The sequence below is a fragment of the Phaethon lepturus genome, unplaced genomic scaffold (genome assembly GCF_000687285.1).
Source record: "Phaethon lepturus isolate BGI_N335 unplaced genomic scaffold, ASM68728v1 scaffold1722, whole genome shotgun sequence".
NCBI lineage: Eukaryota > Metazoa > Chordata > Aves > Phaethontiformes > Phaethontidae > Phaethon > Phaethon lepturus.
The window spans coordinates 146,351-170,131 of NW_010523906.1; the positions used below are offsets into that span (position 1 = coordinate 146,351).

General features: G+C 34.4%; 1 protein-coding gene across 1 annotated transcript in view; it reads left to right on the forward strand.

The window, feature by feature from the left end:
• LOC104617032 (ankyrin repeat and sterile alpha motif domain-containing protein 1B-like) overlaps positions 1-23,781 on the forward strand; it is a 232,815-nt gene that overhangs the window by 134,565 nt on the left and 74,469 nt on the right. Inside the window, exon 12 of the mRNA XM_010282242.1 lies at positions 1,482-1,662. Within this exon, the coding sequence (XP_010280544.1) occupies positions 1,482-1,662 (181 nt within the window). The remainder of the gene's footprint in view (positions 1-1,481; positions 1,663-23,781) is intronic.

Genomic DNA, 23,781 nt, shown 5'->3' on the forward strand with positions numbered 1-23,781 from the left:
ATTTTTAGTGAAAACAGTCTAGTTGTGTGTTTGTAACACAAACATTGCAGGGCTTATAACCTAAAAATTAAATAGACCACAAACAAAACTGAAATTACTCCACTGGGCTAGATTGTATTTTAACAGGTAGTTCTAAGTAAGGAATGGTGAACAGCTTCATGATCCAAGGAAGATATTATTGTTCCCAGGGCAATAATTTGGTCTTGACACTAATAAGTAGCTAATTCTCGACCTTTACAAATATTCCTATTTACAAATATTTACAATAAACCTAACACGCTAAAACAAGAAGTGTTAAAGCACCCTTTACTCTCTTTTTCTATTTACTTTTCCCAGCTTTAGTTATCTAAGGCAGCAACTTCTGAGATGTTTTTTTACTGTCATGAAATAAATATACAGATAGCTATACACCTGGATGCAGGGCCTCCTCCGTTTTGGAGGAGACATTTAATGTTTTAAGTCATTGGTCTTGAAGCAGCAAGGAGAATCGTGAAGTTAGGATATGCTGAGTATGGAGCCAGATGAGTGCTGCAACAGACTGTTTAGCATGACATTGCAAACCATCAGTGGTCTGTGGCTTACAGTCCATGACATCAAGCATTAAGGATATGTCTATATTAATAAGTAGTGCAGTGCAATGGGAACAAATCTGTGTAGTGAAAAAGATGTGGCTGACTTCATGATCACACTATATAGAATTAATCAGTTTTAATTTGGGATAGCTTTAGTGTGGTCCTATGGTGAAAAGGCCATAAGGAGTTGGAGCACGTTTTGTACAATCCTGTAATATACCTTATGGTGTAGATCTACCCAAAAGGAATGAATTTCTCATGCTCTGAAGCTACTTTGCAATCCAAAGCACAGCCAGGGGTCAGTGAAGAGGTTTGCTTAAAAGATAAATGTTTGATACAAACTACTATCAATTTTTTTCACTATTTTGTGAAAACTCATGAAGAAAGTTTGATTTTCATATATGTTTTTTAAGCTGTCACTTTTCCCCTAAGCTTTTAGATATTTCAGTTTTCGTACATTTAATGCAGCCCTTCATAAATTGAATAAACAGCAGAGGGTTGTTTTTGAGTGATGAGTGCTTGATATTATTTTGTAAATTTCATTATACAAGCATCAGTGGTCTAATAGTTTTGCAAGATGTACCCAGCAATGCAGCTGGTGAAGAGCTCCTTTTCTTGTCAAAAGATGATTGCTGTTATTATATTCAAAGCTGTAAAACCCTATTTTATTTTGAATTAAATTGATTAGAATGAAGATATGCATTTTTTCTAATAAAGATTGATCCAAATTTTGGAAGGAAATGATCTCTACACACCACAGCTTGTCATATGAAATGATTTTTACTAATCTTTGAGCCAAACAGAAACAGTTAAAAGATAGAAACTCTAGGTAAATTTATTAAATGTCAACTAATGAAAACTATACAAAAAGTCTGTATGTTTCACTCCAAACTTCTGTTTTTCTCGTAGCCCAAGCAGCGCACATCCATAGTATCTTCTCTGGAATTTCACCGAATGAATCACAGCCACAATTATTTTGAAATCAACTCATCCATTGGCTGTACAAGTTTTATTTCTACTCCTGCAATCAGTCCAGCTAATTATTCCTTTGGATCTCTGCAATACAGTATTGAAGAGAGAGAACTTCCAGGTATAGAAAAAAAAAGCTTACTTTGCCTATCAGCAAAACTTTATAAAACTATAGGTCTGTGGGTTTAAGCTGGAATTGCTGTTGTCTTTGGTAATGAAATACATTTATCATAAATACACAAAATTATTCCTGATTTATATTTCTGCTGCTCAACAAAGGGTTCTTATATTTCATTACCAATGTTATTAAAATATACTTGTTCCTGAATGTTTATTTTGCATAAACCAAACTTTGTTTTTCCAGAAATGCCTAGAATTTAGCTATTGTATTTTTTGAAATTACAACAATTAAGGTACACGTCTACTTTCATCATTGTGTGATCAGCATACTCTAACATTAATTTTAAGTTGGAAAAATGTAATTAGAAAACATCATGTAACCATCAGTAAAGATGAGGAAGGGAAGATTTGTAGGTAATCTGACATTGTTTCTGCAGCAGTAGTGGAGCAAAATTTTAATATATTTGCTCTGATGAAAAGAATTGACTAAAGTGATAGTGTGATTGTAACTGTGAAGGATTTATCTGTATATAGAGGTTTACATAATGAAAATGTTTTAAAAAGGATTAAAATACTTTCTTCTTCACAGATAAAAACTTCAGGAGCAAGAAAGTGTCAGTAAACCATGCATTTAGTGTCTTCTGTCCCTTCAAATTTCACATACGAGTTGCTTTATTTAGGCTAAACTTGTAATAGAAGAGTATAGTTTTTGGGAAAGCTGATGTATTGAAACAAATGTCTTTGATAGCTAGTTTATGTGATCTGCCGATGGAATTATTTAAAGGGATACTGTATTTAAGGTATAAATAGAAGTAGATTACAACAAAATAAAGAATAATACAAATGTTGAAATTTAGTACAAACTTATCAGTTGGCTTCTACAGCATTGGTCTTCAAATGAGATGAATCCTCTACATTTCTGGTTGGTAGGCTTCAAAAATTCTGAAAACTCTTGCTTTTAAATGATTAAAAAATAATAAATTTGTTAGACTGAAGGTAAACTACATTGTTAAAGAACTGTTGTGAAATAAGAGTGAGAAATCACCTGTTACGATAAAGAAAGAGTTAAGATGATCAGAAATTATTCATATTAGTTTTCTTGGACTGGCTGTGTCATTATCTATATCTCATTTTCATGGATATAACAAATCTTTTCAAGCCTAACTGGAAATAATTAATTTGAATAGTATCTTTTATCCCTAGGTCTGGGGTCATTTGATTCTTTAGGGTTTGGGGTGGGTTTTGTTGTGTGGATTTTTTTTTTTTTCCTACTGTAAATTCTGTTCAGTGATCACAATTTTATTCTGGGTAGTTGAATGATACTAGATATGTCTTGGTGTTTAAAAGCAAAAATAAGAAAACAGAAAGAACATTAACTGGAGTTAGATAATTAATTTCCCCAGATTTCTGCTGTTGCACAGTTCTGGTTAAGTTCCTCATAATATCTGGACTTGCGTTACTTTTATCTTTTTTGATTAAATTTACAATGGACTGCGCTCAGTAACTTTTTATCACTACATTTGATTTGGTCTGAAATTGGAACTATAATCTCATGCTTATTAGAACTGTACTTTTCTAATTTGTGGATGATTTGATTTATGGATTGAGTGGAAGTTGAATTTCCTCTTGTGTCTGCCTGGAAAGCTAACAAAAAATAACAAAGGCAAAATGACTGGTTCTGAAGGTCTGGACATCTTCTACCAGTGTTTCAAGAGTACAGTTTACCATAAGTAAATCATTAATTTACCATTGGTAGATGAAATTATAGTAGTAGTGCAATTACTCCTCCCTCACATAATTTCTATCCTAGAATTATTTAAGTAATATATAGCATCACAGATTAGACACAATCATTCTAAATGAAAAAACTCCCAACATTATATTTTGCTCATTAAGGTCCTTCCGACTCTTTAATGATAGATGATGCACTGTAATTCTGCAAGAGACAAGGAGTACTAAAGTAGCAACATCCAGAAAGTACAGATCAAAATTGTCTCTCTTGGAAAAGTCTCTGAGACTTGTTTCTTACCTACGTTGTTAAACGCTGAACCTTGAAGAATAATGGTCAGCAAGGAGTAGCAGAAGCGGTGTTCTGCTACTGCTTTTTTTCTGCTTTAGCTAGCTGTTGTTTCACTGAAAGGTTCCTTTTCTAGATCTACAGTGACAACAATTACAATTCATCATATGTCCTGATTGTAATCCTCTGAATTGCCAACTTCTTTGGAAAAGAAGATCATGGAAGATCTGCACCTTAAAAGAATGTTTAGTTCAATAACAATTGAGGATTTGTGCACATTTGAGTGTTTCCTTCTATATTGCATTCTTGGGCATTTATGTGTCCCTTTTCTTTTAAAAGCATCATCAGCAAAAAAGCAACGAATTATTTTATCATGCTCATTGAGGTCCAGGGTCTTCTGGCTGATGAGAAAGAAACAATATACAGGAGGAATCCATTTTCATAGTAACTGCAGCTAATAACTTTTTGCTGCCTTCTTTGAAACAATCACAATGCTTTTTACAGAATTCCTAGATCAGGAACTGCCCTCTGAATAAGGCATTAGTATTTCCCTACTCAATTTCAGTGTTTTTTATGTTTTCTTCAGGAAACTTAGAATGATTCATTATTATTCAGATGAGAGTAGGAGATGAATACAACAAAATAATTATTCTAATTCTAAAATCTTCATCATTTTACCTCTGCCTCAATTGCCTGCTGCCAAAGAAGAGTCAACCTCTTGTAACTTTTGGTGGATTAGAGAAAATTCCTTTTTATATTTGGGGGTCACAGTTTTACTTTTGGTGTTTGCTAATTCCCTACATCCCCTGATTTGAAACGGGCATCCTGATTTTCAAGAAGTGTATTTCTATCAAGGAGAAAACCACTGAACTATATCACACCACTATATTATCTGACTGACAGCATGTGAGAACATTTTCTCATTAACTAGCTGGAGAACAGTCCACATACAGTGGTAAGTATGTGCTTTAGCTTTGGGATCAGATAGCCTTGTAGTGTAAACAGAACCGTATATGTTGCCTGCATGGGTGGCAGAAGATAACCTTAATATCAGGTTGCCTGCAACTCAGATGTAAGGATAAAGATTCTGTTATTTGTTTTGAACTTTAATTGGTGGAAGAATCTGCAGCAAGTTGATGGAAACTCTTCTCTCACTCCAGTAGACATAGAGCAGACTGTGAACACAGTTTTGCCATGGCCTATTTTCACAGCTTTATTTGGAGCAAGAACATTGACTTCACAGAAGTGTTCTCAAACACAGAGTGAGTGATCCTGCTTTTATAGCATTGCATTTCACCTCCAGCTGGAGGTCTGTGAATCCAAACAATGATGTCAGCTACTACCATTAAACTTTCTCTACTTCATTATGTCTTCCTGTACTGAGTATAATTGTGCTTTGAAATTAAAAAGGCAGTTCTGCAGATATTTGTGTTCTGTTTCAGATCAGAAAATAGATCTGTATTCAGATGCATGTATGCAGCAAAAATGTCAGCAGTTATCTGTCGGTAATCTCCTTGCAATCTTTATTTTCAGACCATAGAAATCTTTAAATTTTCAATAAATGCTGTATACCATTCACTGTAAAAGAACATACATCTTTTCTCTCATCTTACTGTGGTACCTACAGGTATTTACTGAGTTTATCTCTTAATCTGTCTCCTCTGTAGGACCTTAATGTAGCTCTTATCTTTTACATGTCTTGTTTTCTGACAGTGAGTAACATTATTTCATTCATCTAAGAAGGACACATTGTTCCTTAGAACAACCCAGAATGTAAAATTTAAGAATTCAATCTTTAATATGTAAACTATGATTTTTTCTCTTCTACAACGAAGTAGTAGTATTTGAGTCACACCTTAGGTTTCTTTTAGAAGTGTCTTCAGATTTGTCTTTAAAGTAAATATCTGATCAAATATTTTTGTCTCACAAGCCCTATTTTTCTGAAGCAAAAGCAGCCTTACACTTAAAGATAAGCTTGCAGTTTTGTCTTTCTCTTTTGAGAGAATCAAGATATTGAGCACATTACTGTGGCTGTTAGAAAGTATTAGAAACTTGGTTCAGAGGTCTAGTCTGACCAGACCTGGCTGTTCTGGTCATTCCTGGCTATGTTGCATTCCTAGACACAGTCAAAATTTATTTTGCTGCAGGAATGTTCCTGTATGTGACATTAGCAAAGCTGCTATTTGAAGTAGGTCACATATTTGTCAACATTACTTTCTTATTCAAGTATCTCATTTATTAAGAACTGCTATGAAAAGTCCAAACTGTGATGTCTATGTAGACTCTTCAAGCCTTGTTTCTTCAATTATAAAAAGTTTTGGAATTACTAGAGGTGAAATACAAAATTAAATAAATGCAAAGAAAAAAGAAAATACCTTTTATTGCTAGAGGGTATTTTTAGGTGTGCTATATGTGAGTTCATGATACACTGTCTCTGTTAACAATACCTTACTAATTACCAAAAGAACACACAGTTTTCCAGTGACAGAGAAAGGGGAAAATATTGGCATATAATGAAATAGGCATAATCAACAAACGCTAGTAGATAAAGCATTCCCATCTCCTGTATATGGACACCTGCACCTCCAGTGAGGGAACATGTGAAAAAAATGGTATTACAATGTACCAACCTATCATTGATTGAGAACTCTTTTCCAGATGAAATGCCTGGGAAGGTCAAATTCAAAGCCCTCTTTTATTTTTTTTTTAAATTTTCTTCATTATCTTCTTGATTACAATACAACAAAATCTGCCAAGGCATTCTTCAAACCAGGTTAATTTGTGCCTTTTCATCTGTGAAGATTATCTGGTTTTTCCCTTCAATTTATAGCCAAGTTCAACTGAGTGCAATTAGTAAGATGTAGTAGAACTATTCCAGGAACTGGTACTGGGGATCATACTCGATACTGTCTCAAGCAATTTAATTTTTGTTCTAATTAACTTGTCCAGCAGATGTAACATGTTAAGATCTCCTTATGTTGCCTTTCTTTTTGCTGCTTCTACTTCCAACCTTTGCACAGTTATCCAAGGCAAAGATACAGTCTGTCCTACAGGAACAGAGAAATGTAGGGTTAATTTATATTATAAATATGAATATTATTCATTAACTATTATTGTCTTTACAGCTTCCAGTTTCAAAACAACATACTTCATGAAGCTCATAATAATTATATCTCACTGTTACAAATATGTCAACATGAGGTGTGTAATGTCCAAAAATCTGATAGCAGAAAGACCAAGTGAGGCGAGGCCTGGAAACCTGTAGATGAAATGGATTCCTGTCATTCCATTCAAAAACAATATATATTTTTGCAAGAAACTGATCTTCTGTACTAGTGCTTGCATGAAACATGAGATACAGTAAGCCCCTAAATCCCATGCCACCTGAACTTAACAATAGTCCTGTTGGAGGTAGTTATATTTTTCCAACTTAAACTTTGTGACGGTGTTACCTAGCCCTTCAGTAATGCCTGTACAGTGTTACCTTTCAGTCTTTTCTCATGCTTAAATGAATTGTCTGGGCCTAACCCACTTAATAGCTCTTAGTGTGAACCTGCTCTCCAAACATAGTGTCACCTGTCGCTATGTGGACATTCTGATTACTAAGTCAATAGTAAACTAATATGAAAATAAAACAATTTGAAGCAGGCATATTGAAGGAATAAAACTGCAGATGGGTCTCTAAGGCCTGTTTTCAGATTTAGCATTGGATGTGTTAATAAAACAAGAAATTACATGAACAGCTAATCTCTTTTCAAATTAAATTCTAAACCATCTAACCCATGTGGATAGACATGTGTTGAGCAATGTGCATGCCGATCTTTTAGTCAAATGGCTATTCTTCAGAGGATTTGCTCTTTTCCCCCACATTGTTTGCTTACTATGAATAAAGCCAATTAGCAATTGTTGACAATACAGGGGAACAAAAATCCCATGTAATATGTAAAATAGATTTACTAATTTTGAAAGCCGATAGCCCTAGACCTCAATCTGGCAAGCAGGAAGGTAGGGGATAGACCAGTGCTGAACATGAGAATTTCTTAGAGTCTGTCCTAAAATTGGGGAAGATTTCCCTCAGGATCCTTAGGAACAGTATGTGTTACATTACAATCAGCTTCATGTATTAGCTATTTCTTCGACTGTTCTTTTTGTCCCTAAAGTAAACATAATGTATGCATGTCTGTGTGCATGTGTATTTCTGCTATTAAAATCTATTACACTTCATTTAGTTGCACACATCCTCTTCTTTCTGAGATGGCAGAACAGACATGTAACAGTGGTTCATCACATCATAAAATGATTTCCTGAAGGAACATCAGATATTACAACAGTAACCCTATAAAGAATTTTTAAATAGCTTCTTTGGAGGAACAGGTTATGAATGCAATTGTTAGAATCGATATAATTTACATTTTTAATTATATATATCTGATGTGCATTTTTCCAGTTATAATAATTATCCTTACATGTAAGGTCAAAAAAAAACATATTTTCTGTAATGTTTCATTTACAGTTCCTAGCCATTTTTAAAAGCACAGTAACTATAGGTAATACTCATATTTATCTGATTGTCATCTTAGTCATATCTTTGCTTTGCTGTTTTGCTTTGTTTTTTTTTTTTTTTACTAAGCTGGAAGCAAAATATCTCCTTAGTTTGAAGTGGGACCATTTGCAGAGACAGATCATTTTAGTCTTTAGGCTATCAGCATGCCCTGTATTGTTCCCTTATCTTTCCTTTGGACATTTTGTAAGATTGACCAAGCCGTGGAGGGATGGTCATGAAAACTTCATCAGTCAGAAGAATTGCCATTGCAAAATGAGGGCCATGAGAAAAGAGCAGTAGGATGTGTCAGTCTTCAGTTCCTTACAGTATTGTTTGCAGTACAGTTTTCTTTCACTCTGTGAATGCATTTAAACTGATTGTAGCATTGTTTAGAATATTCTATCTTACATTTCAATCTATTTTTCTTTTTGTTATTATGTACTCTTATTCATATCTAATCACTTTTCTACTTCTTCTCCTTACTATCTAAAGTTTGTATCTTTTAGAAAGCTTTCTGCTCACCAGCGATATTTCTGAGCCCTATGTGAGATGATTACAACTGAAGGAAATGGCAAAAATGTGCCTGTTTTTCTAAAAGAACCTGTAGTCTTCTGAGCATACTTAGTGACTTTCAGTTAAAAAAAGCCTTTCTGTATCACATACCAACCAGTAACAAAGAATTTTGTCTGGTTTCTTTTCTCCTAAGACCATTTTGAAATAAAAGACAAATTTATTTCTCTCTCTTACTCTCTGTGTATGTAACTCTACATCTTTTTCTATTTGCTGTTCCTTGCTATCGAATGGTAATGCTACTATCATTTGCTGTAATAAATCTCTCTTTTTATGTTGTTCCACACTGTATAAAAAAATGGTCTATAAGGGTGGGAAAACAAGCCTTCTATATCTCTGGTGAATATCCAACAACTAGGGTAGAGTTAGTCTTACTCATTAGCTTCTTAACTAGGTATTTTATAACCAACTCTAGGTGAACAATGTGAGAGAGGCACATCAGAGTACATTGCAGGTGATAGTATTCTTGCAGAAAATGAAAGTTTGATGCTATTTAATGAAAGAAGAAAATTAAACCCAGATGTCCCTCATTATAGAATAGCCACTATCATTTTGTCTAAAATGGAGATGACACCATGAGTTCCAGAATTTTGATTCTAGTGTTGCAAACCTTTTTTTCAGCAGTAATTAGTCATTCACTCTCATGAATGGTTTTAGAATGACTGAACAGATCTTATTATAAACCAAGATGAAATATTTACATCTGTTTCTTCCTATGTTATTGATTAACTTCTACAGTAGCTAGTTTGATAGTTTATAATTAGATAAGAATTCAAAAAGATACTGGCAAGTTTGAAAAAAAATAAAATATTCCTTGCTCTCAGGAGCATTTCTGCACTTTGGTAGAAGTAAATAATTGCACAAATTCAGGATATAGCAAATAATATAAATTGAAACTGTGAAGAGATTTCTTTGAAAATCTATAGAAACACTGTATGTTATACCTAGTTTTGGACTTGGTCATACAAGTTTTGCATATGAATGTTCATTTTGTATTTCTCGTTGTAATGTAACTCTAATTATAAAGTTGTATAAATTGAAGGGATTTTCTTTTTCCACTTCTAATTTTTACATAGTGAGAGACTCATTATCTTCTTAGAGTTATGCAGAGGATTCACTGAGATTTTGGACTTATTCAGATGAAGAAGATAGAGGCAGGTGGCCATGTCTGGGGAAGATACAAATCTACTCTGAAAATATGTCAGAACTGTCAAAGACCCAAATGAATAAATTCTCACAAGTTTAACAAAAACAGAAGTACATAAAATAAAAAGCATTAGAAAGGTTGGCCTGAGTAAGAGTAAAGTTTTATCTACCCTGTATCATATTTGACAATGACCAACTATGAATGCCTTTGGGAAATGCATAATTGCAAAAAAAAATGCATAGTGACACCTCTTCAGAATGTCGTTACAGCCTTCAACTATTTGCAGCCAAGGTCCTCCTAAGCCCAATGTCCTCCTGAATGTTTCCTATGTATTACATAACCTTAGTAGATTTTTGTTTTATGGATTTATCCATTCTCCATTGAACCTGTGTATAATTTTTGTACCCACAAGATATTATTGCAAGGAGTTCCACACTTAAATAAATATCTAAACTCCAGGAGTTGCACCTTTTATTTCTGATCCTTTAAAAATTCAGAAGGCTGAAAAGTAGGCCCATTGTTTATGTTCTAGAGCTTTCACTTGTGTGACTTGCACCCAGCAGATTGTGACATCAGCTGATGCCAACTTTTTGCAATTCAGCAGCACTGTTCATAGAACTAAGATTCATAGTTCCTGAGACATAGAATCATTTTCTTTTGGATTGTGGCTTTTTTTTCTGCTTACGGATATTTTTCTTCTATCAAGAGAAACTCTTTGTTAAATCATTTGAAAGAAGTTTTATTCCCACTTTTGTTGATGTTTTGTAGAGCTCATTAGTGGCTATTTCCTGTTTATACATTTACAAGAACTAAAGAATTATGGACTTACTCTGTAGCAGCATTATTTATGTATATTATTTCTTAATATTTAAGACATGCTGAAGTACCCCGTTAAGAAAGAACTCAGGGTCAATCTTGTACAATTCACAAGGAAAAATACTAGTTATCTCCTAAGGATTTTTTTTAAAAGAAAATATTTAAGAATTGCTGTCTCCAGGCACATATCATAGGAACGGCAGGGTTCTTTATAATCCTCCCCAGAATTCATATTGGCAACAGTAGAGACAACCCACATGTTGTGTCATAAAAAAAAATCAAACATAGACTTCTACGTAGTTTTACCAAGGAGTTTTTGTCACACTTCTAATAATCGATAATTTGCAATGCTATCTGCAGTCTCTTTTTTAATGCATTGGATGGTTTGTAGCTTTGATAATGAGATTCGTGCTTCTGGTATCAACCAGGCTTTAAGTGGCTGGAGAGGAGTTTGTATGCAAGATGCTTACTTGTCAGGAAAGAAGAATCTCCATGTAAAACTTCAAGCTATATGTGAAAACCCAAATATGTACAAAAAATAATTTAATTGTAGTATTTTTAGTACCATTTTAATTAAAATCTAGTTTAGTTTAAATTCAGCTTAGTTGAATTCTCTGGGGCCCAGTTTGCTTGCTTTTTAAAATTTAAATTTAAGCTTTTCTTCAAATATAATGCTCCCCTAGCCGCTTTTCATTTATCAAGATATCAAGGTATCAGATAATCTTTTTTTTTTTTTCTTGCAAGAGAGCTGTCTTGTTCCTGTTGTGCGTATCTTACATGAGGTATAATCAGGAGGAAGGTAGATGTAGGTTTATTCAGTTTTAATGTTCACTGGATTCTGTAGAATACTATAAACCAATATTAGAAGTCAATAATAATTAAGTATTTCAGTAGAAATAATTCCATAACAAATGACTAAAAGTTGTTTTACTCTTTCTCACTTTGTTTTGGTGTTTCCCATTGGAGGGCAGGGGCATTCTTGTTGGGGATTTCTGTTTCTGATAAATGGGTTTAAATTATGAAAAATCTACATTTACCTATGCAACAGGCCACTAGAGACAGCTTAATATTGTTGTTGTTATTAAGGCAAAAGTAAAAATCAGGTATCCTTCAAATGAACCCTGTATATCACATACTTGCTGGATCTTAAAATATTATCTTATAATGTTTAGTGGCACCTTAAAAATGGTGGAAGAAAAAATCATGTGTATTTTCTACCAAAAAAAAATCTACAGAGGTATAGCGCTCACATTGAAGGCTATCTTCCCATTTAATTTCATCCAGAAGGAATACAGTTTGTGCACTCTGAGATTGCTCCAGGTTGTGAACCAAAACACAATAAACAGGAACTGTCAGGACATTTCTGAGCCAAACTAAAACACTAATGTAGATGCACCTGTAAGCCTTCAGTATAAATCAGCTCCTATTAACCACAAAAGAATCAGAAGAATGAAAACAATGAGAAAGGAGAGATTCTGACTATTTTAGCTATAGAAAAAGCTCTAATTGTCCCTTTCACCATGTCGAATGTCAGAAAACCTGAGTATGAGATACAGGTTTTGTAAAACCAAGCTTATTGTTTCGCTTTTCTTTTCTGAGTTAAATTCCAGGAAAGCTAATTGTTAAAACCATAAATATTCAATTATTTGAATCACTTGCTATTTAGTCAAGCAATTAGAATAACCCTACCTGCTTGCTAGCTTGCTCACAACCTTCTGAAAAAGTGAGATGATAATCATAATTGCCCTCTTCCTCCTGTAGAAGGTATCCTATGCCATCGTCACAGGCAGGAGAAGGATGACACTGAAAAAGAAAGAAATTGGATAACAAAATAAAAAAGAAAAATACTGCTAAAAATACAGGTTCTGGGAACAGGAAAGACTGTTTTCCCTGTGTTACCAGGCATTTTTCACAAAGGTAAAAACATACATTATTTCTCTTGAGCAACATGGACTGCTTGAACTATAGTACCCTAAGCTTTTTCGTAGCTTAGGAGGTAGTTTTATATCATGACCACAGAATAATAAATACTCATCACAAATTTTTTCTATATTGTAAAATGTTATATGGCCTGTGCACCTTTTCTTTCCCTGAGTGATGCAGTCCCCTTCAGAACTTGCCGTACCTAATAATTCCTATAGGCAAAAAACCCCCGATGATGTTATTCCAAGTCAGCAGAACTGACAGCCCTTATCTATGTGGTGTGTCTATGTGTTGGGCAGGGGAAGTTCTCCTTGGACAGTATATCAGTCACTCAGAAGTACTCAGAGAATTTAGGCAGGTAGCTATGTTTTGGTGGTTTAACAAGTAGCTTGTCCTCACTTCATCTGATGTATCTTCATGCTTTTACTCAACAGCAAATGTCAAATTAATCTACTTCACAGGGAAACAGACCTGGAGTACCATTCCTTAGCATCCATGTAGGAGTGCTAAGAATATATTCATGGCCAGTTACGACAAAATCATCGATGTTCCAGTGACATGTTGCCCCTTACCCTGTAGCTATGCTTTGAAAAAGGATGGGGAAATGGAAAGATCACTAATATCAGTTAAAGATAAGGTGAGCAGCACCAAAGTACTAAGTAAGTGCCTTCCTTAATTTTGAAGAAAAACTTTGAAACAGACCTTTTTTGAGTTCCAATCAAATGTCATAGTCAAAATTATAATTATTTCAGGAAATAATCAGACTTATGATTATTTCAGGATTTCAGACAATTCTGAACTAAAATATTCTTTCTCTCAAGAACATTCTTCCACAGTATAGCAGCAATTGAAACATCACCTATAGCAACAGTAGCCATGGGGAAATATTTTTTCTTCAGCAGTGAAAGCTAAGCACTATCACAAAATGTAGTACATACAATACCTCATGATGGTGCTTACCTGGAATCTTGATAAAGTACACACTCTTAATGCATATTTTAGGTTTTTAGATTTTTAAATGACACTTTCTGAGTTTAATAATGTCATGTGTTTTGATCTAGACTACTCTGCCTCTTACTACTCCATGGGTTGCCTTAAATACTTATATCAGCTACATAAATGATCAGCACAAGTACTTTAGAAGGTATTAGATAGTTGTTTCCCTTCTTCACCTTTTGGGATTTAAATAATCACAGATCATCATGTCTTGAATAATTTTTTAACTTCTTGTTATAATTAGAAATTGTGTTGTGTTTTCCTTACGATAGCTTTATTTCTTTTTATGGGAGCTATATGCACTCTTCTTAGCACTTTACAAACCAAGCTTCGTTATTGGATATGCACTTTCCTTCCATTCTGTTCTTTTGTGTCTCAACCAGTAAGACTGGTTATGCTACTAGACACCATATTCATATACTGATACTGAGCTACAATAATTTTGACCAAAGAAAAACCTACCCATCCATCTGTGTATAAGTTCTGCCTCAACACCACATACAACAGACCTTGTACGATTAGCATCTTATCTGTAAGCAAATTAAGCTTAAAGAATTGGTTACTAAATACTGTCATTAAAGTAGAATTAGGAAAAAAAAAATACAAAGTGTAGTAAAAGGACATTAACTGTATTTCACAGCTATTAGTCATTTTAGTCCTAAATCTGATAACCCAAGAATAACAACACTGATGATACAGGAAAAAAACATGTTTCTGAGCAAATAAATTTTTGTCTAATAGAAATTAATTTCTATTTAGAAATGTATTTCCTCGTTTATTCCCTGAAAACTTGAAAGCTAAGCTTGAAATAAACTGAAGATATGGTAGTAGGTCCAATGGTTCTCTTAAGTAAATTTCAATGATATGATTTTACTAAATCTGATGAGAATTTTAGAAGTATTTTGTATTCTGACTTAGGAATACTGTCACCTGTCAAAACCGTGTGAGGAAGAGAACAAGAAAAATGAGATAGCTAGATCAAAAACAGGAGAGAGAAGAGAAAGAGAAAGCAAATAGTTAACAGCTTGGTGGTTAGGATACTTATATATGCTATAAAATCCTTCTTTCAAGTATCTGGGCTGAGCAGGGATTTAAACCTCTGTTTTCCACATCACCAATGAATACCTTAAACTCCTGGTCTTACACGTTTATATGTTCTCTAGTTTCATCCATACATTCTTTTCTGGAGCTGAGAAATCTTTTGCCAGGAAAGCATTACAGGAACCAACAACTACATCTCATGAATCTTTTGTTAGATGAATTAACATTTTCCACGAAAAAGAGCAGAAAATTATGTGAAAATTTCCTGCTACTGTTTTTTAATGGATATAGCAAATTGTTCTGTATGCTACCACTCATTCATTCATAACCTGAAAAATAAATTAGACTTTTTATAAAGGAACTTTAACTATATGCTGTAGCTACATGTTCTATATTATTCTTTTAAGTCACTGTATAGACCAAAATGTGCAAATATATTTTGCAAAATAAAATATTTGGTAAGATACCTATGGCTATGACTATCTGCAGATGTCATAGAATATTTGATACTGACAATATATGCAGTTCAGTAAGAAAATGTGTTTAAAATTCTGATTACTAGTTAAAATTCTCTAGGGGCCTGATCCTAAGCTTATTGGTATTAGTGGAAATATTCATACTGAGTTTAGCAGATTTCAGATAGAGTCAGACTCCAATACATTAAAAATTACTAGTGCGGAAGAGCCTTTTCTTTCTAAAAAACACTGGAGGCAAATACATTAGTTCAAAACCAGTGGGGTATCATTCTGAACTAAGTCTATAATTCTGAAGTAGAACATGTGCATGATAGGTCGAACAGTCATTTAAAACAGATTTGAATTGGACTGGCACACAACTGACAAGACTTGGGATTATTCCGTGCTCTAAAAGAGCATTTAAATCTGCATGCTTCCTGTTTTTCTAAGGCTAGAGATCAATTTGGGGCATTTTAGCACAGTACATCACTTATTTCTATTTCAGATTCTAAAAATTGGTTTGAAGTGTATGCCAGAAGCAAAATTTTTTCTGCCCTTAGATGAAATAATTCGTTCTCTGTAGCTTCCTCAGATGTGGAGTCAATCTCTGCTCAGGAAAAATACAATTTAAAAAAATAGAATAATATGTAACTCCTAATTTTAGAGTTTAGCATTTAGCATTCAGAAAACATTATGGGCTAAATTATGGCACATAGTCACAAGCTTTTCTGACGGAGGTGCATCAAAGACGATCTGTCTCAGTTGGGCACAATCTGCTCTGGGAAATAAGAGAAAGAGGAGGGTCTGTTGTCCATTACATGTTATGCCAATGAAGAAGTTCACTCAAATCCTGCTGGATAGGTGGTTATTAGAAAAACATGGGGGTATCAGAAAATTTTGTTTCCATTTCCAGTATTTTTGACCCTTTCTTAAGAATGCGAGCTCATGCAAAATAATTTGAGCCTGTTATCTCGTTGCCTGGTATTCTCAGATATGTAATGTATAACGTGCCAAAAGAAAAGTGGATTGGTTTATCTTTTCAGTCCCTAGCATGAAAAGAGTTCAGGGAGAGTTGCTGTCTACTGTTCTTGAACAGCTGTCTTGCTAGCTGGTGTGAGGTCTTATAGCAGGCTTTCACACATACACAGAAGATCAGGAACAGTACACAGTCTGGCCCTGTGTAGATTCAGAGCAACATATAAATAGAAAATGTAGAATTATGTTGTAGTTGAAAGAGACATCTAGTTCAGACCATCACAGCTATAGTCACATTACTACTACCTGGTTTTCAGAACATTTTCTTACCAATTTTCTGCATAACTCTGAGATCATTACAATGAAGCATTATGTCACCATCTCTGTTGCTGAGGCATTCAGAGTCAATTATATCATCCTATATACAGATTATAAGATTATAAGGAGATTTCATATAAAGTGAAGGCAGGGCATGTTATCACTAAGGATAGGATCTGTCAGTCATGCAGGAGACAGTTCTAGAGTTGTCCAGGATATGAAAAGGGTTTCATCAGTGGTTAAAGTGGATCTTTGAAGCTATTAATTTTGCCACCCTTCTATTCACAGCCTTCCCAGATTGAGTGCAAATCCCACAGTCCCTTCCTGGCTTGAGGTTGGGAGGATACCTTTGCTTTTAATGACCCATCATTGGAGCTTTTGTCTGCATAAAACATTAGTGAATTTGGTTGATGATATAAAATCTAAAGTACGGTTGAGAAAAAATATATTAAACATGTGGAAATTAATCTGACATTCTTTTCTTAGCATCCAGATTTCTGGAATGAGTAAGATGGGTGTACTGCTAAATGCTTTAGAATACCATGCATCAGGAAGTGTAATCCTTAGATTAGATTAGAAGATGTTTATCGAAACTTTGAAAAGGTGTTTGCATTGTTTAATGGTATGTGGCATAATGTTTGGGAAATAAAAGTATATGGAATATCCTTTTATGGGATTATCTTTTGGTGACTTTGAAATTCTGTCTGGACCCAGAAGTACACAGTAAATGTGAAGGTTTTTTTGAAAAGTGTGCTTAACAATAGCAATGTATCTTTCCAGTAAGGTATTTACTAAAGCTGTTTTGAGCTTAAAGCCTGAATAAGCAAAACAGATGCAAACGTCCCAATTACAGTTCAAGTATGATTCTGCATATTTTTTTAATAATTAGATAGCATATTGGAATTATGGAATTGTGATAAAGAAAGATTTGGTGAAAACTGTGCTGCCCTGATATTTTGCAAAGAGTTACTGAAAATAAGTTAAGTGTGAAGCACTTCCCAGATGGTAAAAATTCACTCCAAGGAATTTAAATTGATACTCAAAATGTTGCTCTGTTCATGAAGCTCCTTTTGCATCTTTAAAAAGAAAATTGCAAGGCACTCTAATCACTGCCATTTGTACTGTAATTTATAACAGGGAAGATTAAATAGACCCAAAAATTGCAGGTGGAAAATTGATCCCTCCCTGCATTAAAATCTTGCAGTACAATATCCTCATCTTTCAAGTTTTGACCTATTTTAGCTATATTATCATGAAACTGAGCTTTCTTCAGGGAAATATCAGGAAAACATCATGCCCTTATGAAACAACTGTCACGGTTAATTTAGTTACAGAGTCATATCCTTCAGTGTAAGCAAGATTTCTTACAATCCCTTGATGTAAATATCAGTTTCTAAAAAATATTTTTGATCAAAAGTTTCATTATTGTATTTGAAATATTTGAGTCAGTTTAGGAAAACAACTAATGTAAAATATAAAATTTCTTCAAATTCCTTAATGTTGCAAACGAGTTTAAATTGTTTTGCTGTCTAAAGTACTCAATTGAGGGACTGTCCTGTGTTGGTTTTTTTTCCAAGTTTTGCATAACATTTTGTTACCTAACATTTGGTATGTGCTTTATGCAACTGAGTCAAGGCAAGTAGTGCTTACTTGATCATAGAACAGACAACAGATTTAATTTGGTATTATCAGCATAATAGTCAGAGCTAATGCATATAATAAATGGCACATTCTTTGTCAAATGTGACTTACATTGAAAAGACAAAATTAAGTACCTCCATAATTAAAATATCTATAAACTCAATGCAGAGAAAGATTTTTTTAAGTTAAGCAAGTACTTGTACATGTTCCTGCATAGACATGCCCTGTTTCCCCATGATTTTGAACACAGAACTTCAATGTTTTATGAAGAACTAACAAGAGCAAAAGGACTTCAGCTGTGACTGATCCTAATTCTCTCCTTGCTCATGCATCATTCAGAAGGTGATCACAGTTTCACCCATATAGGTCACAATAGTTTGTCTATCTAAAATGCTAAGCAGGGGAAGTATATTGTTTAATTTCTATTGCTGAAAAATATGTGATGCTGCTCATAGTCTGCTGAATAGTTTCCATTGTGTTCTTCAGATGTAGTTGCCTGTTAGTGGTAGTTAAAATGTATTTCATGGTATTTGGATCAAAGCGGTTGTATGAATGACTGTGCTTCTAATTATTCATTTATTTCATTTTGCAAGGAGAATTATTGCATACATTTCTGTGTACAGATAGTACAGCATTGTGAAAGCAAGCAACATAAGCCTTTCAGTTTGTGATACTGGGAAATGAAGGTGCTGTTTAAAGATTGTTCTGGTTTTGGTTATTTTTTAAGCTAACAGTAAAATATTAGAGGAAAACCTGAAAAATTGAGAGATTAATCCAGTTCATTTCATAAAGCAACCGAAGATGAGGTGCTTACAGAAACCATATTTTAAAAGAAGAAAAAATAATAGAGAAGTATTAATTTCCATTTATCTTTAAAGCTGAAATATGGATCCAGACTACTTGAGCATTTATATCAAATAAAGAGAGCAAGAAAAGAGCGTATATCCAACAGTAGAGAAGTATGTCTGACTGTAAGCTAAGCTGTGACACACCAGTAAACTAATGATTGTGTGAAACTAACATCTTATCTTTAAAGAGATATTAAGCATAAAATATGAAAAGCAACTACTATAGTAAGTGACATTTATTGTCAGATTTCTTATTAGTGGAAATTATACATAAAACATCAAGTACGTATTTTTACCATGTAATTGAGAAACTGGGTTAAATGCTGATACTTAGAATTTTACATTTGAACTAGGCTGTGTAAAGAAGAGCTGTTAGCAGCTTTGGTATCTGCTTTAGTGTTTGCCTTATTGCTATGATTCAGATTATTCTGTGTTTGATGTTTTGAAAATGATTTATTCTAAGACATAGTTGCTGGGAATTAATCACTGTTTTTCTAATTTCCTTACGACTGATCTTCTGGTCTTTAGATGGAGTCCCTCCCTTTCTAAAACACAAGGAATGACCATACATCTGCTATTTTTTTAATTCAGTCGAATATGCTAAATACTGAGCTCTTGGCTGTGAACCTGTGTTGACTCTTCAGTTGCTTATATTGTCGTTCTGGCTTAACATACCCTGACTACATTTTCTTCTGTATCAAATGATATTCATTTGTTCAAATAAAATTCAGAATGCCAAGGAAGACTACACTCTTTAAGATACTGCTATAGAATGGTTACTAAATTTAGAGCTAGCTTCATTGTAAATACTGCTTTTAAAATGCTATGGGGGAAGTAATGTTAAAATTAATATTCTTTATTCTATTATTAATGCATATTTAAATAGTGCAAGTATAGATTACTGGAATTTTTTTCGGTGAGACATCACCAGAACCACATCAACAAGATGAAAGATGGTACCAGAACTGTGCTATGACTACTTTGATTTAGTACAATAGTACTAATGTTTAGATTGCAGTGATTATATAAAGCCTATGCTTTGCTGTTCAGGGCATCAGCCAGGTAATTCAGCTCAAGAACAGCTTATCCATTGTGTCTTACTGACATAAAACTTCCTGTAAAATTAATAAGAGAATGGCTTCCATAAATCTTGTACATATATCACAGAAATTAATCCAAAATATTTTAATGCTTTGTGTATAATGAAGATGTTGCAAAATATCAGTGAGTATTTTTGTCTGAACAGTGAATTTAAAATTCAGCTTCCTTAATGATTCGATGCATTTTGGAAATAATACAAGTTGCTGATATCAGTTCTTTTCCAATTTTGTTGGCATAAAATACACATAAAAAACAGTTTTTCTGATCTTATATAAAAACGTACTACTCCAGAAACTGGTTACTGATTCTGAATTAAGTGGATTCCCATTCAGTGAGATTACTTTTTCCATGTTTTGTTTCATCGCAGTGGAGCTGGGTTGCCTAAGCAACCAGTAAAATACCAGGACTGGGACGTGGCTGCTGCTGTCTCCCTCTCTCTCCTAGCCTGAACACAGTCGGTGCTGTGCAGAGCTCCCAGTGTAAGGAAATCATTACATCGAGTGCCCATGTAAGGAAAGCATTGCCCATCACACTTTACAACACGTAAAGTGAATAAACTTCCCTGGACTAGATAGAACCTGTGCTGGTTTGTGTTGAGGCCTAGGAAATACAGAGGTGGAGCTGTTGCATTGGACGAGGTCAGAGAACCGAGGTCTCACACCTGAGAACATGAAGCTTCATTTGCTCTGTTCTCATCGGGGAAGTTATCGGGGAGAAAAGTGAAGCACTGAGAAGTGGTGTGACTTGGTGGGAGGCACACGTAGAATATGTGTAACATAAAGAAGTGCAGACAATCACAAACTCTTCTTAGACCTTCGCTTTCTCTGCATAGAAATTGAGTCTTGCCCAAAAGATATGTAGCTCCATGAAGTGGTGTTCCTGGGCAGGTGTCATGGTTTAGCCCCAGCCAGCAACCAAGCCCCACACAGCCACTCGCTCACTCCCCCAAGGCGGGACAGGGGAGGGAATCAGAAGAGTAAAAGTGAGGAAACTCATGGTTTGAGATAAAGACAGTTTAATAGGTAAGGCAAAAACCACGCACGCAGGCAAAGCAAAATAAGGAATCCATTCACCACTTCCCATGGGCAGGCAGGTGTTCAGCCATCTCCAGGGAAGCAGGGCTCCATCACACATAATAGTTTCTTGGGAAGACAAACACCATCACTCCAAACATCCCTCCACCCCTTCCTTCTTCTTCGTCCCAGCTTTATATACTGAGTATGACGTTATATGGTATGGAATATACCTTTGGCCAGTCTGGGTCAGCTGTCCTGGCTGTGTCCCCTCACAGGTCCCCGAGCACCCCCAGCCTTCTTGCTGGCAGGCCAGCACAAGAAGCTGGACTGTCCTTGACTACTTAGCACAACTCAAAACTTCAGCACATTATCAGCATTTTCTCATCCCAAATCCAAAACATATCCTCACACTAGCTTCTATGAAGAAAATTAACTCTACCCTGGCTGAAACCAGGACAGCAGGATATTTTTCAGGAGTCCTGTTGGTAGTTTTCACATTTCAGCTATTTTTAGGTAAGGAGCCACTTAACTGCTCCTCCTATTGGATTAAACAGAAAGTGGACGGTAGGTCCAATACTTCAACAACATTTATTATTCTAATTTGTTTTGGTATAAATTGAAAATATCAAATTGTTTGAAGTAAATCTCCTACCTCTGTTTGATCTAGAGCAAAATTTCATTGGTAGGATATGTTGAAATATGTGAAGATCAGAAATAACTGTGTTACATTCCTAACTTTTTCTTAAACGTATCGATTAGATTAAGTACTCTTCAGGTCAGATGCTGTAATATTAAAAACAGAGAAATTATATATTAAAAATATTCGGGTTTTTTGAGTTTATGCAATGAGAAAAGTTGAAATTCTTACACTAATGTTGCTTTTCCTGGCTTTAATTACTTTATACCTCACATTCATTTTTGAAGAAATTTTTGTCATGCAATTTTTTTTATGAATATTTTCCACAGGGCTGTAATAGCAGATCTCATTTATTTAATTTTCAGTGAAAATTGATGCAATAAGAAGGCATTTTAAGAAGATGCTTATGTACAATGAAAGAAAAATGAAAACTTTTATCCTTTTTCCATTCCTAAAATGAATGAAAGCAGTGAAGAAAATAAAATATGAATTTACTATAAAGTTTGGAGTGCACAGGAAAGTTACACTCCATTAGTGTGTAGATGCAGATAAGGAACTCTGATGCTTTTAGCTCACTTGTTTGAGAGCACAGTTCTGGTAACTGGAGGGAGAGATGATGGGTTTCAAGGCCTATTTTTCCTTTCCTCGTCTTCCATCAGCTATGAACCCAAATGGTCTGTAGTGTAACAGAGAGTGTTTTGCAGTCCACCCCTCCAAAAAATACTCTGACAGGGGCTCTCTTACAAGTCTTTCTTACATAACCAGGCTGGGTGGGAGTATGAAAAAGTCATGTCTCTACTCCACATGTCGCTGCTACCAAAAACTGTGTACAAAGGCAATTTATTATTTGAAAACAGCCCTTTTGCTAAAACACCTGATGATTTTGCTTTTTGCTCCTATAAACTGAAGCTAAATTGAAAATACAGGCCTGTGGCTATTCTAGTATCAGGAGAAGACAGTCTTCAGAGAGACACTGATCCATGTAACAGTTCCATATATGGATTGCTTTGCTCATGCACACATAAATTGAAATTACCTTGTCCGCTTGAATGAATGAAGTTACCCATACACATAATTAATCTCTATAAATCTGGTCTTTTTCTAGAAGAAATGTCACAATACGTTGCTTTTTCTTAAAAAAAATAAATAAAATGTTTTTCCACAATTTAATTTTTTTGAGACATCGCTAATTAACATAAGAAAAGTGCAGCCCATTTAAGAGGTAATTGCCAGGATATAGAATTGACAGCAAAATTAATGCTCGTAGTTGTTTATCATATTATTAGCCCCTTCTACATACAGACTGAACAAATCTGTTTTATCTGTTTTATGCTCGTGATAGCTGATGAGAAATATTAATACGCTTACTGCAGGGGAAAACACTGACTAATCACTTGCAGACCACATTGAAAAAAGATCTATACTCAAACGTAAATACCAAACAGAATTGAATTCATGGCTTGTTTAATTTTCAATATTTGAAAGCTTAATAAACTGCATTTAAACCATGTACAGGTATACATTCTATTACTGAACTGTTTCATTATATGATTTGGTTTTTAGAGGCTTGTGTGTCTTCACAATGTGACACAAGTAAATGTAATAAATAAACAGAAGACTTGTATCCTGTTAAAACTCTATATATTAGTATTGTGAACAGAATAGAAAAATGTAGCTTTATAAAATAGTAGGCTTCCAAAATAAAGAATTAAATTACTACGTATTTATTGCTAAAAAATGCCAGAGAATTCTGGCGGTTGTAACTGTGTATTGCTAGGAAAAAATGAGTTGCTTCTAAAAATACTTTGACAATCTATTTTATTTATTAGCTATTCATTAAAGCCACAAATTTTAATTGTAATAAAAGGTATTAGCACTAAAATGTAAAAAAATTAAAGCAAATGGTCAGGTTAAGAAATACAGTCCTTAAATTTCTTCTGAGGCAGTATCATATATTCGTTGACTTCAGCAGGCTTTGCACAAGGCTTCACATGTCAAAGTTAATGGCAGTTTATCACCATTCTGTGTTTTCTCAGAAGCAGAATTACCACAAAATCATTATTTTGTAGTCATTCC